The sequence below is a fragment of the Lissotriton vulgaris genome, chromosome 6, assembly GCF_964263255.1.
Source record: "Lissotriton vulgaris chromosome 6, aLisVul1.2, whole genome shotgun sequence".
In the NCBI taxonomy this organism is placed as follows: domain Eukaryota; kingdom Metazoa; phylum Chordata; class Amphibia; order Caudata; family Salamandridae; genus Lissotriton; species Lissotriton vulgaris.
Genome location: NC_141694.1, coordinates 1,771,108,429 through 1,771,125,201, shown reverse-complemented (window position 1 = coordinate 1,771,125,201; position 16,773 = coordinate 1,771,108,429). Strand labels below are relative to the sequence as shown.

General features: G+C 44.9%; 1 protein-coding gene across 1 annotated transcript in view; it reads left to right on the top strand.

The window, feature by feature from the left end:
- Positions 1-16,773, top strand: part of ADCY3 (adenylate cyclase 3) — a 408,762-nt gene that overhangs the window by 105,571 nt on the left and 286,418 nt on the right. Inside the window, exon 2 of the mRNA XM_086928026.1 lies at positions 6,644-6,793. Within this exon, the coding sequence (XP_086784152.1) occupies positions 6,644-6,793 (150 nt within the window). The remainder of the gene's footprint in view (positions 1-6,643; positions 6,794-16,773) is intronic.

Genomic DNA, 16,773 nt, shown 5'->3' with positions numbered 1-16,773 from the left:
TTTAGCACTAATATGTGCAGGCCCATGAGCCATCGTCACTACTGGGAGAACATATGCATTTGGGAGTAACCATCGTCTCTTATCGGTCACATCTGTCCAACATTCATCCGCATCCAATCGCCCCTCCCCATTCTTCCATGTCCTCAATTCATCTTCAGTCACTTTCTCTTGTATATTTTTTACACTCTGCACAGTATCTGCAAACATGTTAACGTCTGGGACCCATCTAGCTGGTCCTGCCACAAACATCCGTGGTAATTTTGTCCGAGCAGTCTCTTTTGCTGTTTCGTCTGCAAAGGCATTGCCTCGCCCCACATCATCCACTATTGTCTTATGTGCGCTACACTTTATCACAGCCAATCTTTTGGGTAACGTCAATGCCGCTAACAGTCGTAATATCAGTGGACCATGTTGTATGCGTTGGCCATGGGAAGTCAAAAATCCCCGTTCCGCCCAGAGTCGCCCATAATTATGAGCCACGCCAAAGGCGTATTGGCTGTCAGTATAAATGTTCACGTCCAGCCCCTCACTCAATTCACATGCTCTCAGTAAAGCTATTATCTCGGCAGCTTGGGCCGAATTGTAAGGTATCCTAGATGTCTCCACTACCGTCTGTAATGTCGTTATTGCATATGCTGCTGTCGATGTACCATCTGGCAATTTAAAACAAGACCCATCCACATACAACTCCCCGTCCGGTTCGTCTAAGGGCTTGTCTGTCAGATCCACCCTCCCCTTTGTCTCCTCTTCTGTCCTAAACAAACAGTCATGTATGTCATCGTCCTTTGTATCTGTGGGGATAGGTAACAATGTGGCAGGATTCAGTGTAGCACACTTTTTTATCGTCACATGAGGTGCAAAGAGGGTCATCTCATAACCGGTAAGACGAGCACTAGTTAAATGCTGCGTCTGTGTTCTGTTTAGCAAAATGTCCACAGCATGCGGTACCATTACTGTGAGATCTGATCCCAATACGAGCCCTGCCGATTGTCTTATAGAGACCGCAGCAGCCGCCGTGGCTCTCAGACAACTCGGCAGCGCTCTTGCCACATTGTCAAGCATTGCAGAGAAATAAGCGCAGGGTCTCTGTTTCCCCCCAAAACACTGAGTTAAAACAGACAACGCGCAACCTTCCGCCTCATGTACGTAAAGAACAAAAGGCTTCTGGTAATCAGGTGTTCCAAGAACGGGCGCAGAACATAAAGCGTCTTTTAGTGACTCAAACGCTTCTTGACATGCAGGGGTCCAGGGTAGAGGTTCGCGCACTTCTTTGGTAGTCAGGTACAATAGGGGTTTTGTTAGTAACGCATAGTTAGGTATACACTGGCGACAATACGATGTTATGCCCAGAAATGCGCGCACCTCTCGCTGCGTGTTAGGTACCTTCATGTTAGTGATAGCTTTTATGCGCTCTGGCGTCAATCTCCTCCCCACTTTCGAAAGGAGGTGACCGAGGTAGGTAACCTCCGTTCGACAGTATTGAAACTTTGGAAGGGACACTTTATGCCCCCTTTTGGCCAAATGGTGCAGTAATTTGACAGTAGCATCCTTACAACCCTTCTCGTCGTCCGATGCTATCAGGATATCATCCACATACTGCAACATGACGTTGCCAGGTGGAAGTTCCAGTTCATCCAATGAGAATCCGAAGAGATAACGGCTGTCTTCATGCACTGGAATACTGAAGAAGGCATTCTTCAAATCCAGAACAGATAAATATTTAGCAGAGGGGGGAATCATTGTCAATATCGTAGTGATATCCGAGACCACCGGGTATTGTGGCTCCACTACTCTATTCACGTGGCGCAGATCAATTACGAACCTATATACATCAGGAGTATTATCTGTAGCTTCTGGCGATCGCCTTTTAAGGATAGGTAGTAAAGGGCTGTTACATATATTCGAATCCGTTTCTTCCACTACACCAGACCGAATCAAATCTTGTATTATTTGTAACAGGGCTTTTTCTCCCTCCCTAGGAATCCTGTACTGTGGAACCCTGGGTAATTTCGCTCCTACCTTTACCCTTATTGTCACCGGGGCAATATCCATTTTACCTACATCTGTATCATTGACGGCCCACAAACTGTCGGGTATCCCTTGAAATTCAGGTGGTAATGGGTCATCTTTAGAAAAACATTGTAGTGGGCGAGCGACAGTTGGGCCCAACGTAAGGTACACGCCATCCGGGGAACAATAAATGGTGGCGTGCAACCTCTTCAGTAAATCTAAGCCCAGCAAATTTTCTCCACAATTTGAAGTCAATAAGAACGGTGAATCAACAGTGAAAGGACCAATCGTTAACGTAAGGGGTTTAGAAATGGGGCTAATCACCGGGGTACCTGAAAAACCCACAGAGATATTATTCTTGCCAGACAGAGCCGCCCCTGGGACCCGTGAATGAGCCACTGAACTTTTCGTCGCACCCGTATCCACTAGAAATTTTTGTTGAGACCCCAATAAGTCTGCCTCGACATAGGGTCCCCTTTGATCAACTTCCACAGGCACTGGTCCCTCGCTCTGTCCTACGCTGTCCTAGTTGTGGGAGAACCCTGTCAGATCGTCCACTGAGTAATCATCATTATAGTACTGACCACCGCCCCTCTGCAACTGTTGCCTGTCTGCACCATTGTCGAAGTAATTACCTCCCGGTCTTCCGCCTCCCTCCGACCGTGCGTTCTGTCTCCCAGAATCACCACTACCTCTTCCTCGTCCTCGCCCTGAGCCGGCATTCGACTGAAACAGTGGGCAATCCCTCCACCAATGCCCCTCCTGCTTGCACTTCGCACACTGATTCGGTCCCAGTCGTTCCCTACTCTCGCCTCTCCCATAGCCGCCGCCACGACCCGGCGCCGCTCCTCTTCCTCGGCCCCTAGCCACTTGCTGCAACAAAACCCTAGTCTTCAAATCCTTAGCCTTCTTTTCCTGCTTGTCCTTACTCTCATTTTCCCTGTGCTCATAATACTGTGCCATACTGAGGATACCAGAGGGTGAGGACGTTGTCCATGTGCTCTCCGACGCTTGCAATCGCGCTGAAATCTCGGGTAATAAGTTCACGACAAACCTATTCACAAAGAGTCGCAACCCTCCATCCTGTGACACATCCTGCCCACTGAAATCCGTAAACGTCTCTTCGAACCTCGTGAAGAAGTCTGAGACCGCCTCATCCTTTTTCTGCTTACAAGCCGTCAACTTGTCCCAGTCTACCTTCTTCGGGGGAATGAGAGAGTGCATGTATTTTATTATGCGCCCCGGTAAAGCTAATATCTCAGCTTTCGGCTTTTCCCCTGGCTTACGTTCTTTATCCCAATCCTGCAACTCCTGCCACGTACCTCCTAACTCTTCCGAATGATCTGTACCTTTCACCTGCCGCCATACATCGACTGGGACAGAAGCCCAAAAAACAATTCAACATCAGCCAAAGTCATTACAGTGGAAGATGCAGCTTCCGTTAGCTCTTTGTAGTAGGCAGTAGGGTTCTTCCTAGAATCTGGCAACTGAGCCTTCAATGCTAATACCTCACTTCTCTTCCATGGCGTATACACCCATTGCTCCTGAAAATGTGCGTCCACCCTATTTCTGGTGACAGCCCGCGTGACTGGATCTACTATCTCGGGGATCTCGGGATGGAAAATGGGATGTACCTCACGCATGGGATGTATACCTGGAAAATGGGGCGCACCTGCTGAGGGCAGCTCATTTCTGTACTGTAATAGAGCGCGTAAACTACGCATCACCTCCTTCACCCCAGTATTCGTTCTGAAGGCTCCGCTCTGTATATCTCGCAAAGTCGCCGGAGCCACACCTCCATACCCTAGCTCCCATAGCGGTATCAATACATTCGACATATGCCACAAAGCGTGCTGTTGCATCAAAGGCTCAAAATTTTCCATTGTGGACCAAATATCTTCAAACGAATAAATATTATTCCTTGCCCACTGGCATGCCTGATTAGCCACTATACTCTTCTCATCCAAACCAACTGTAGAACGCGTAAGCAACTTCCGTACCTGTGAGAGTAGTCCACTACCTGCGCCTCGACTCGGCGTTAACATCTCCTGACTGGGGGTGGTACTAGCTGAGACAGTAGGGAGTGCTGAAGAGAATTGGGAAGGTGTAGGTGAAGTGGTCTGGAGTAAAGAAACGAGAGGTGTCAAGGGCGGGGATGCGACATGTTGAGGAGCACTTGCTGATGGACCCGGAACCCCACTAATCCCACTAATGGAAGCCGGATCTGGCAAGGAGGGGTACAAGGACTGCGGGGCATAAGGAGGAGGGGGCCGGGCATTCAAAATGTCTTCCATCTCATCAGGGTCGTCCTCTCGCACTACATAACTCTTATTTTCTTTCAACCTGCAAAGCCTATCTGCGCGCTCCAAACGCTGCTCATTCTCATTCTTGGTGTGTTCTCTCGCTTTCTGTGCCATAGTCTGCGCGGACTTTTTAAAAGCCTCTTTCTCTTCTCTCAACTTACGTTTCCTGGCTTCTTTCTGCCACACTCTTAAAGAATCAAACATGCTTTGACGGCTACGCCTAGCAAACAATTTGTCCTGCAAATAATCCAATTTAGCTTCTTCAAAAGAACCCGTCAAATGCCATTGTAAATCCACATTGTCAGCGGTGTACCGGTGCCATAAAGTGCCAAACAAAATCGGGGGCAATCCATGCTTGATGTACATATCAAAACTTGGAGTGCCCTCAGGGGGTGCGGGTTGGCTCTCTGCCAGTCTAGTATCTGAGGGTCGACAACAGCATCCAAAACATCGTAACTTACTAAAACACGGCATCTCTGCCTTGGTGTGAAAGAAAACACTTCTCCACAAACTTCGTTACCTTGAATCACTAGCTCGAGCTCGTTCACACACACATATGATTATACGTTGGGAAATCACACACACACATATACAATACCTCCAAACACGTGTTACCAAATGGGACAAGGCCCGTCGACCAAGTCCTGGGGAACCTGGACCCTACCGCAGACCGAACAGTACACTAACTGTTCTGAGGATGGGGAACAAATCCGCTCCCCTTGCGGCACTATGGATCACTGCGCACTTTACCACGGGAGACCCAGATCTCACCTCCACTGAACCACCACTCTAGGAGTTCAGGGTAAGCACCGGAGTCCACCCGCAATGAGCCACGCCTTCACCACAGTACCACCCGGTCGGATCACTACAAACAATATATCTAGATATTCCCCCAACCTCGTCAAGTCTGTCAGAGCGCCTGCTCGCACTCTGAGTTCCCCGGAGCACACTAGCCCCAGGAGCACACCGGCTCCTCAAACCACTGGAGACACTCTAGTCTCCCGGAACACTCCAGTTCCTGAAACAATCACAGGTGGACCACTCACCTTCCGTAGGCGGCACCGACCTCTACCGTTCTCCACCTCCGGCTGCCAGGACCAACACGGTCAGCTTCGAGTTCCGCCTTCTGGACCCCGGCGTAAGATCCGAACCGGGACCTCTCCCGATCAGCAGGGTGGGGCAGCGCTGCGAGAACCAAGCTCGGCATCAGATGGGTACCCGGGCCCACCGTGCCGACCAGCGGGTCCCCGGTCTTCTGCTACCCACCTACGGGTGAGAAAGATCCTTATCGCGGGGTCCCTGTTCGGGCGCCATCTGATAAGCGTGGCTCAAATCCACCCGAGTGACTTACCACACTCACCTATAGTAACTATATAGGAAGTCAGCCGGACAGTGGAGAAGAATAAACAAAAGTCTTTATTAGGCCAGACAACACTCATATGAGAGGGCCCTGTCCGACCTCACTCCTAGGAGTGCGAACGAGAGGACTGACTCTCTGCATCACAGCAATACATTATAATGCAACACAGTTCATTGGGGTACGCCCCTTCTGGAAAATTACTGAAACCCAGACCAACGAACAATGCCATCATGCAGCAGGCATCTGCACCTGCAAAGGATACATCGCTATCTCTACTCAAGGCCATGGAGCTAGGCTTCAGCGTCTCGGGGCATGAGAACATTACTGATAAAGAGACTTGTTAGTTTCGGCCACAGCAAGCCGAGAAACGAAAACTGCTGTCTTAGTGAAATTCTCTATTCCTGCGGGAGGGGCAGATGAAGGAGTGAGGCTCACGGGCACAGAGGGATACACAAAATGGCGGCACACAGGCTAAGCTAAGGAACTAATATAGCCACACATACATTTGAATAATAAAGTAGCAAACGGAATAATGCATCATAAGTACATATACGAACTCCATTAGTTAGCCATATGATGCTAACTTACATATGGAAAAGGGAGTGATTAGGGCATCGAAAAGTGAATTCTATCAATGGTCTACGGTTATCTTGGTGAATCGGTCCAATATTATACATTAAAACATTGTACATATGCATGCTAGAGAAAAAAGGTACAAGCAAGTCAAAAATTAGAGTTGGAAATAGTCATGTGGTATGCACATATGGCAGGTTGGTAACAAAACCAGACAATTAAAGTGTGCATTTGCAAAAGGAGATCAAGATGCTTTGGTGATGAGGAGTACGTGCATGTGTCAGATTTTAAAAATGTATCTAATCACGTGTTGAATGTAGCACATGTAGGTTTTGCGCATTGTTACCTGAAGCTCTCCAGCACCTCATCTTCTCGTTCCCCTTTTTTTGATCCCAAGATCCTGTCCAACATTGCCATCTACCTGTGCACCATCACCGTTGGGATCATGTCCTACTACATGGCTGACCGCAAGCATCGCAAGGCCTTTCTAGAAGCCCGGCAGTCCTTGGAGGTCAAGCTGAACCTGGAGGAACAAAGCCAGCAGCAGGTAAGCCTCCTCTGTTAATAAATCTACATATCCTTTACTTCTCAGAACTGTGGATATCATGGTTACACTGCACAGTTCAGAGCGAAGGAAGCCTGGATCTTAGCAGGGGGCCGTGTTTGTATGTTTGAGAGGAGTCGGGTGCTTTCACTAGAGTTGCTCTGTAGAGAGACCCTTCTACAAATATATGAACATGTTTGGTGGGATCTTGTCCAAATGTTTGGCAGTGAGGGATCAGAGATACAATCATTCCTGTCCCCAAATAGCATGGCCACAGTGGTCACTAGATCAGCCCATTCTAACATTCGGAGGGAAACTTTAGTAGCTGACAATGACGCCGTTCTCTTTTAATCTGTGTGTTGTGTTTGTCTTTTTCAGGCTGTCAATAAAGCGCCGGGACACTCTTTTGAGTAGCCGAGCGCTATAAAAGACACAAATAACATAACATAACATGTGTCAGAACTCGCCCATACTGACTTTAAAAATGCTGGCTGCAAAGATCACAAAAACAGGAATACTCTTCCATAAGACAACTGTTCAATTGCAAAATTTGTTTGTGACACCAATTAATGATTATACTGTCACTCTTTATGGTCACCCTTGAAAGATGTCCCAAGTGGATAAATTAACTCTTCACTCATGTCATCAAACTCTTGAATAGTTCTGTTTTACTACTATTTTCAAGTATTTCACCAAATTCTAACACTGCTTTGTGAATGTGGTAAATTAGGATCTTTACACCGTGATAGATTTCAATGGCTAGCTACTCGTTTCGTGCCCCTCTTGGTGCAGGAAAGTAGGGGTTCATTGAAGCTGGAGCATGACATTTGTGTAACCCTACTTAGTACCATTATTATCTTATTTTTGGCACTTGTTGTCAAGCTTTCTTTCATTTCTATGTGGTCTGTATCTTTTTAAGGTATTGTTTTGCTGGATTAATATGAGTGATCAGGTATGTATGCCTTCAAGGGATTTTATTGCACATTACCCTGTATTTCAAATGAATTACAGGGTACAAATATAAACAATTTATACAAATGCAACAGATAGGTAACACTATTACTCAGGTGACCTCACTGTGACATTAAGAGACATCTTTCTTCAAATTATTAATTAAAAATAAATCATAAAAGAGAAGGTGTAAGTAAGTTGAAGTTGTTTATATTTGTACCCTGTAATTCATTTGACCAAGATAAAATCATCTATTTTTCTATATACACCCTCTCAGTTTTTCCTTTTTATATGACTTCTTTGACAGCATGTGTAAGTTTACTTAATACATTGTAGGAGTAAACTAAATGATACAGACTTAGACGCTACCATAGATTCAATGGTGTCAAATTAATTAAGAATAGGAATTATTTTCCAAAAAATAATTTACCTATTCATTTGACCCTTATAAGTTGAAACTCTCTGGTAAAGAGACAAAATATTGTGAAATAAAATCCCTTGAAGGCATACATACCTGATCATTGATTTTTGCCCAAGCACTCAAGGGTTGTTTGGGTTGCCCATTTTTTTGATATCATGGATTAATATGAGGGCATTGGGATCTGTCCATTGATTAGTATTTTGTAACTAAAAAAATCAGATAGTCATTCTTTCCAACCACACTAATGGGGACCCTGAATGTCAGCCTGGAATGCATTGACTGAGTTCTGTTATGGCTTTCCACGCAACTATGTGCACAGAGTGCAAATCCAAAGGCACACAAGTCAGTAGATTGGTGTGTTGGTGCCAGTATAGCGTTAGAGGCCCTTTGTTCGATTTGGTAGCTCCCTGAATGATTGTTATTTACAACCACTATAATATTGTACAAGCACAGGGGAATGGAGCACCATCTCCACCTCCATGCCTACATTTTAGAAAATGAAAACAGTTTATAGAAGAGTCTCCTCCAGAGTGGTTTCTTAACATTTCACGATTCTAGCTCCTGAATTATCATGCAACTTTTTCCTATCATGAAGATTGATGTCACTGTACCAGCAATCCATCCATATGGAGTGAGCTTTCTGGCATTGCAGTGTCTTGCACCAAAGAGGTCATAAAAAGCCATGCGGCTGACCACGTCTCCCAGAAGACAAAGGACCGCTTCCTCTGCATGGGCAGAACCAAGACTGAGATCATTGTACTGAGCCTGTCTCCATTTGACTGATCCCAGGGCTTGGCACCGCTTCTTCAATGACCGCAAAAGCCAAGTACACGGAGTACTCTTTAATTCAGACCCATCTTTTGCTCCACAAGATAATGTAGTGGTCAAAGGAATGAATCTCCAGCAGTTCCTACTTGGCAAAATCCAGTCAGGACTCCAAACCGGCCATGAGGCGGAACCGACTAGAGCCCTCATCGTGTCCTGCCTCGACTACTGTAATTTCTGCTACTCTGGCCTCCTGAAAACTCTTATTCCAAACTACAAAGTCTGCAAAACCAGACATCCACAATGCGCTGTTATCCTTTGTAAGTGGGCCCACATCAACCCCGCCTTAAAACCTCTTCACTGGCTACCAGTCGAATCCGGATCAGAAAACTTCTGAAAATTGAACCCTTCAGACACTTGAACCCTCAGACCGGCTGAACTTCAAAGGGCTGCAGATGCCCTCCCCGATTGGCTGCGTTCTTCTCTTCCACTACTTCCCTTCTGACTACTTTTAGTCTATCCCTCGTCCTACACGCTGAAGTATTCGCATGGGTAGATACAGCACACTAGAAACCTACAGATACATAAATACAAGGCTATTGAATGAGAAGAGACACATGACCGCTCTTCCACAAGAGCGTGTCTGAGTGGCAGGTGTCCAGCGTAGGTCGAGGGAACCAGGAGCCATGCCAGGTTTCCAGCCAACCACTGATTTTATAGGTCTGTTTAGATTGCTTTTATGCTCATTCTATTATGTTTAAACCAGAATGACCACCAGCTGTGTTTATTTGTATGTAAACTCTTATCTAGATATCCTGAAATCTGTCTTGGATCGGCCCTTGTGGACCGCAGTTGGACACCCCTGATGCGGTAGACCATTAGGAGACACTCAATATGTTTATGTTGTAGTTCCATGCACTATGCAGTCTGTTCTACAAACAGTACGTATGTGTGGAAGAGAACTAGAGCTACGAGTTAATGCTGTGTTTTTATCAGCAGCTACGCATGACTAAATCACTTTCCCTGTCATGAGTCAGAGGCAGCAATTATACTGCATGACCAGGTCAAGCCTACGTACTTCAGGGATTTCAATTCAGTATGACCAAGGTGTGTTTATTTTATCTGACAAACCATGAATCCCACTGCAACATGTCCAAAAGCAGGTCTGTCGCTCCTCGGAACATCCTTTGCACCATCAGAATAAAAATGAGTAATACCATGGAAAGAACACATGAATCACTGCATCAGGTCATGAAACACACCTTGAGTAGGGACCCTTTCTTCTCATTCTAAGCACAGCCCCAAGCTGCATTGTTAGAACTCAGCCATTCCACCCAAAAGAAGGGAGTGGAGATCTCTGTGTGTATAAGGAATAGTGTAGTCAACCTCAATTTACAATGAAGTCTGGGAAAATTAATCTGAACCCGTAGTCTCCAGAATTTTCGCCTGATTTGTTTAAGTCCCCATCCCCGCTGATCTTTTCCCAAGTTAGAGGATCGTCTTTGTAGGCTCGCTCTTTTTTTTAATTAATTTTTTTATAATGCGCTGTTGGTACGCCTTGCTTCCTCTACATATCAGTGGTGTATTGTATTTGTAATCCCTCTGTTGAAGGGCAGACCTCTGCTACTCAGTGTGGCCTCTAAGACTTCCTCAAGTCTCCCATTCACATGGACATAAAAGACAGACTATTGGGTGCATAGCAGGCGTCCCACAAGTGTAGCAGTTTGCCAGTTGCTGGACCTTTACCTTGTTATTTACCCCTGGATTTCCTTTGTCCTACTCACTTATGTTTGTTAAATTGCCAACAGCACCAAGATACACTGGCATATATACAGAGATCTACACATACACTATACCACGACATAAAAACTGGCAGTCTCCCACTTCATGGAAATGATAGACAGACTACTACGTTTATGGCTGTAACAGGCCCCCACGTTCATAGGTATGGTGCATAGATTGGGTCAGATGTTTCAACCTTTTCCTCCGTTACAGCATCTGATGCATTAAAGAAGCACAAGCTCTGATTTTCTTTTTTGGTTAAGATTCATGAAGCATTAACAATATTTGTAGCAAGTGTATTATAATAGTGATAAACAATCCAGAGTATTACAATTGCTGAAGGAGTTGGAACAAAACAGAGAATTTTATGAAGTATAACAAATCTGTCTCATTTTATATAAAACGGAAACAGTGAGAGAAAGATACTTGAAAGAAGAGAATTAGGAGGTGACAGTAGGAAGACAGAGGAGGGTTAAGGATAGAAAGAAACATAGAGAGAAATAGAAATAGAGATAGAAGATCTAAGATAATGGCGAGTGAGAGGATGGATATATAGTAAAAGGTAACCAATATATTTCTGATTTATTCTTCTGGTGTAGTAACGATAATGAGGAAACAGTAGATATTCTATGTTCATCACAAATAAAATTCCACCATTTTGACATAGATAATTTAGAAGTATCTTATAACCTTAAAGGCAAGCGCAATGAAAAGATCAAATAACACAATAGTTTGGGGAAAATATGATCAAAGACAGGTGACATAGATCCAAAGAACTGAAAATGTGCTCCCAGACGTTGGAGGCATCCCTTATTGAGGCACTCCTTTGGTTCTGCGAGGGAAGACCTCACTTCCCACTCTCCTCCCCCTGCTCTCGGCCCTCCCTCCCTGCCTCTCTCGGGCTCTCCTCCGGCCGGTGCCTCCTGCCTCCAGACGCTGCTCCCCGGGACCCTCAGGAAAGCTCCCAGAAGGCCATTATGGCCAAAATGCATTGGAGCGAAGTGTAAAGATTTAATTATAAACAAGCACATGTGAAAATGGAATGAAAAACAAATTCTAAAGATTCACGACTAAATGAAATGAATATAATAAATGAGAACCATGTTTGAAAACAAATAACTGGAGGAGTCTTATTTCCTAAGAACCAAAGGAGTGCCTCAATAAGGGATGCTTCCAACGTCTGGGAGCACATTTTCAGTTTAATACATTGACGTATAGTACGGATACGCCACCTTGAGAGCACCCAATCGTTTGTAAACCATTGGATCAAACAAAACCAACACACTAAAGGAAACTAATCTCACAAATCAATTAAGCTGTGCACCTGCCACATCAATTTAAATAGATCCAAAGAAAACATTTTGGATTGACAGTGGAATATTACAGTGGAAGATCTTTAAACATTTGAACCAAATAACTTTCCAAAAATTGAACACATGAGAGCAATAATAGAGTAAATGAGTTAAAGCACCATTGAAAGTGAAACATGACCAACATAGTGGAGAAGTCGATGGATCAAATTCAGGGGTGATAACAGCTCTATTATAAACACAAAATAAAGATTGTGTAATACTCACAGCTTTGGAGGTGTTAAACATTTTAAGCCATATTTTATCTTATTGATGAACAGTGAATGATTCAGAAAGTTTATTTTCCCACAATAATTCAATAGATTTTTTTAATCGCACTGAAGTTGGCGATAGTAACATATTGTATATATGAGCAGCTTTGGGAATAGAATTGGGGTTAAATTATGCAATTGTGTCGAGGGTGTGAATGGAACAAGGTCAGGGGGAAGCACAAGCTCTTACAAATAAGGCCTTAAAATGCCTTTTGTGCAACCTAGATCATCCTCCTGTAGGTTTATCACATTCATCGTGGAAGTAGTGGAAGACGTCACACTGCCTTGTGGTGTCTTGTCCCCCCCCACTTAAAATAAAATTAAAATGTATGCAATCCTGGTGGTTGGGGGTATTTTTTGAAAAAAGCGAGTACTTCACTGCAGGGGATGAGCCTCTTCACAAGGTACCTTAAACGAGCATTGGCAAAACCAAAAGATCTGGAACTGGCAAGCTGGTGCAATGTTCTTTTTTTTATTGCATGTTTAAGCCACAGAAATTAAAAAAAACATGCTGCCACTGAAACATGGCTTTCCGTTTGCTTGAATAAGAATTTGAAAGTAAAAAAAAACATTAACTGATGTGGCTGTTTTTACTATTGACATTTTTTAAATTAACAAGCCTTTTATTAGTGCTGTGCATTTTAGTATTAATATTTGTATTGTTTTATGTGATTATCTGCATTGTATCTGATGTAAAGCGCTCCGATACCCTCAGGTCAGGCCAGCGCTATATAAAACGTCTTAAATAAATAAAAGAAATTTATGAAGGAGAGATAACTAAATAAAGGTCTAAACAAGCACTCAAGTCATAGGCAACAACAATAACTACAATGAGACAATTACTTCATATCTGCAACTTTGAAATGGAGACCAAAATCACTAGCCAACAGGACACCCAAAGTGTATGTTAATTAAATAATGGTTATGCAAGGATATAAAATTGATGAAAGGCACACTGTGAAGAAATTTCCCGCTGAAGGGACATGAACTATTTTTAGGCTGATGTGAACAATGTGCCCAGGCTTTTTACAGTCACTCAAAGTGAAGGGAGGCAATGTGTAAAGTGGACCAAACTATTTGCGTCATGCTGTATGCTGTAGTGGGTGGAAGCAAAATGTTAATGATGGGTATATGAAGCCTGCTGACCACAAGCCCCTCTGTGTAATTTATGTATGATTTGTTATTGATTATTTTGGAAAATATGAAAACTAATGTTGTCTCAAAGGCCAGAACTAAAAATAAAGCTCCTCTGCCCTATCAGATTCACTCATATCCTCTGCAGGGCAATGCATGTAAAATACTGCCCTTGAGTCTTAGGCTTGAGGGGGGGCTTCAGGACCCTCAGGAAATATTCATGTTACCTAAATTGTTTTGGGCAATCCCATCTGTATTTGCAGCAATCCCACGCTAATTAACTTGGGCCTAGGAAGGAGCTAGGAGAAAGGTACACTAGCTGTAGGTATTGTTTATATACCACAACCACTTTGGCTACCTCAGAGAGATTGAGAAAACAGAAATGGGTAACAGTGCCTAGGTAAGTTTATACACTACCTCACTCCCAGACCAACAATCCTGCTCACCTTAGTGGAAAGTGTTATGTCTTACACTCCCTCGTGCATCCACCAAAGTGATGATGGACCTGATGAAGATGTCCTCAAACATAAATATTTTGAAGATTTACACTGCCAGAGCTAACATCAGACATGAACATTAGTGTGGGGTGCACACAAATGTGTGAATGCTGTGGCCTGCGTGCATGTGTATAGTGTACCTCCCTGGTGGAATTGTCTGGGACCAGAAGTGTCATCAAGTATAGCAGAAAATATATGGGCCATCTGTGGCCTAATGGTGGCCACGGCTCTTGCAATTGGGTTCCGTCCATTCGGTACGCCTGGATTTATTTCTTTTTTGATCACCAGGTTTTTTGACTTTTTACTTTGGGTGAGTCTCACTACATGTGTCTGATTCATGGTAATCACATGGCAATCAGACCATTGCCCACTTTTAAATATAAGGCCGTTGCGACACCCCAAGGATAAGGGGCACTTCTTTGGTTACAAGTGTGCATGCTGTGCATGTGAGACTACTGCTGTGCACACCTCAGTAACTGCACACAGGTAGCCTGGCGGAAAGGGAACTCAGCAGGATTAGATATTGACTTACATGTTTGTGTATAATTTTAGGGAAAGTCGATGTGAATTACTGTTCTGTCTTTAGTGACACTTTATTACGCATATAGGAAGAGAACTGCCTTTGAGTGCAGTTTCGCTTTCCTTTGGCCTACAGAGATGAGTGACAAATCGAATTAGCATGTAACCTGTGCGGGAAAATCAATTCTGCAAGTTACTTAAAGATATCTGTACAATTTATGGGCCATACAGAATTGTCATATTTCTTTGATGCTGCTCAGGATCAGGGCTTAGGCCTTTTGTCACCCTGCTGTGTCAGGGTAATTACATTTCTCTCCAGCAGCTGGAACAAAGCTTCCCCAGACAAAGGGAGCAATTAACAGTGCTTCACTCCGCTCCTGAGGAGGAAAGGGGTAGGGCAGATTGATCTGCATCAATCATTCAGCTGTCACACAGTAACAGGAATGGGCCTGCTCAAGTCCACTGAACAAAGGAGGAAGCCCAGACCTCTGGAGCCAACACAGGAGGGGGTCCCCTTTTGAAAATGTAGTGAGGTAGGCCCTGGAAGTGATGTCAGTGAGGGGCAGAGCTTAGGCCCCAAGAGTAAATGTGACCACCGACTCCTGGATGACGCCATTTTGAACTGTACCAGCATGCTGTGAGGGAGGGTTGAGATAGGGGTGGAGAGGTGATGTGGCACCCTAGGATAGGCCAGGGGTGCCTTACTTCTGGAACCTCCCACTCCCCTTTAAAAAGTCTTGCACAAGGGGGAGACTCTCTTTTCCCTGGGGATTTTTCTGCACTTTACTGTTGTACCCTGGGGCCGCCATGGATAACTCGACGGAAGAACACCCTGGTGCCCAGAAAAGACTCAGGACGGTGTCAGTTGACCCCTGGACCAGTGGGTCTTCTCAAGGACCAGTGAGGCTTAGTTGGGGAAAGCCCTGGACTTTTGTGCCCAGAAACAAAGACCAGGAGGTAAAGGAGAATCAGCTCCCTGAGGACTATACTGCCTTGGAGGAGGGAAGGTCAGCCACAACTGCCCTAGGTGGCTAGAGCTCACCACTAAGAGTAAAATGAGCCCACGATCATCAAAATAGGACCAACGGGGCACAAGTTATGGCATTTTAAATGTATGCGACCTTTATCCTTTTTGCCGGCTGAGAGCATGGGGCTCTGCCACCTTTTCATCATTTACCTTGGGATGGGAAAGGGGTTGGTGCAGGATTTCATTGTTTACTCAGTCCAGGGAGAAAGTGCGTGTGGGGCCCCCTTTCTTTATCCACTTTTACCCCCATGGCTCCATCTCCCTCCATCTCCTAAGTGTTGACGCAAAATTTATCTGGGTCCTAGTTGGGACTGGGCACCCTCTCAGCAAAAAAAGACTGCAGCGTGAGGCTGCCTAGAAGCAGTCTGACTCTCCCAAAAGCAGCTGAATATCCGATATCATAATATTTATTTTTTATTTTATTTATTTGTTGAGATTTTTATTGCGCATACAAATACCCGAAGGTGTCTCAGCGCAGGTGTGGGCTAGCGGGAACCGGAGCAACAGAATTCACTGGTTGAACAACCATGTCTTTAAAAGCCTACGAAAGCTCATCAGGTTGGGGGCGTTTTTGATAGTAAGTGGCAGAAGATTCCAGAGCTTTGGCGTGGCAACCAGAAAGCGTCTGTCTCCCCAAGTTGCTGTTCTTGTGCTGGGTACTGGTAGGAGGCAGGTGTTGGCAGATCTCAGCAACCTTTTAGGGGTGTACAACTGAAATGCCTCGGTCAGAAACTTGGGTCCGACGCCATGCACTGCCTTATAGGCAATGCAGAGGGCCTTGAATTTAATTCGGCTCTCTACTCTAAGCCAATGAAGCTGGCGAATGGCGAGAGTAGTAGGCTGGCGGCAGGGGATGTCTAAAAGAATTCTAGCAGCCACGTTCTGTATAGACTGAAGCTTAGACAGAACGAGTTTCTGAGAGTTGAGAAATAGGGCATTTCTGTAATCAATTTTGGAAAACACCAGGGTGGTGACTAGGGTCTTCCCAGCTGAGATAGGGAGGTAAGGCAGCAATTTCTTAATTTTCTTTAAAGTAAAGAAGGCGGATGACACAACCTTGTTGACGTGAAGGTTGAATGTCAGCTTGCTGTCAAAAATAACTCCCAGGTTTCTCGCCTTTTCCACTGGGACCGGTGGAGAGCCCAACTGGTTGGGCCACCAGATGGAGGACCATTCAGGGGAGAGATTGCCAAAGGTCATAACCTCGGTTTTGTCCGAGTTAAGCCTCAGGCAATTGGAGGACATCCAAGTACTGACGTCGAGCAT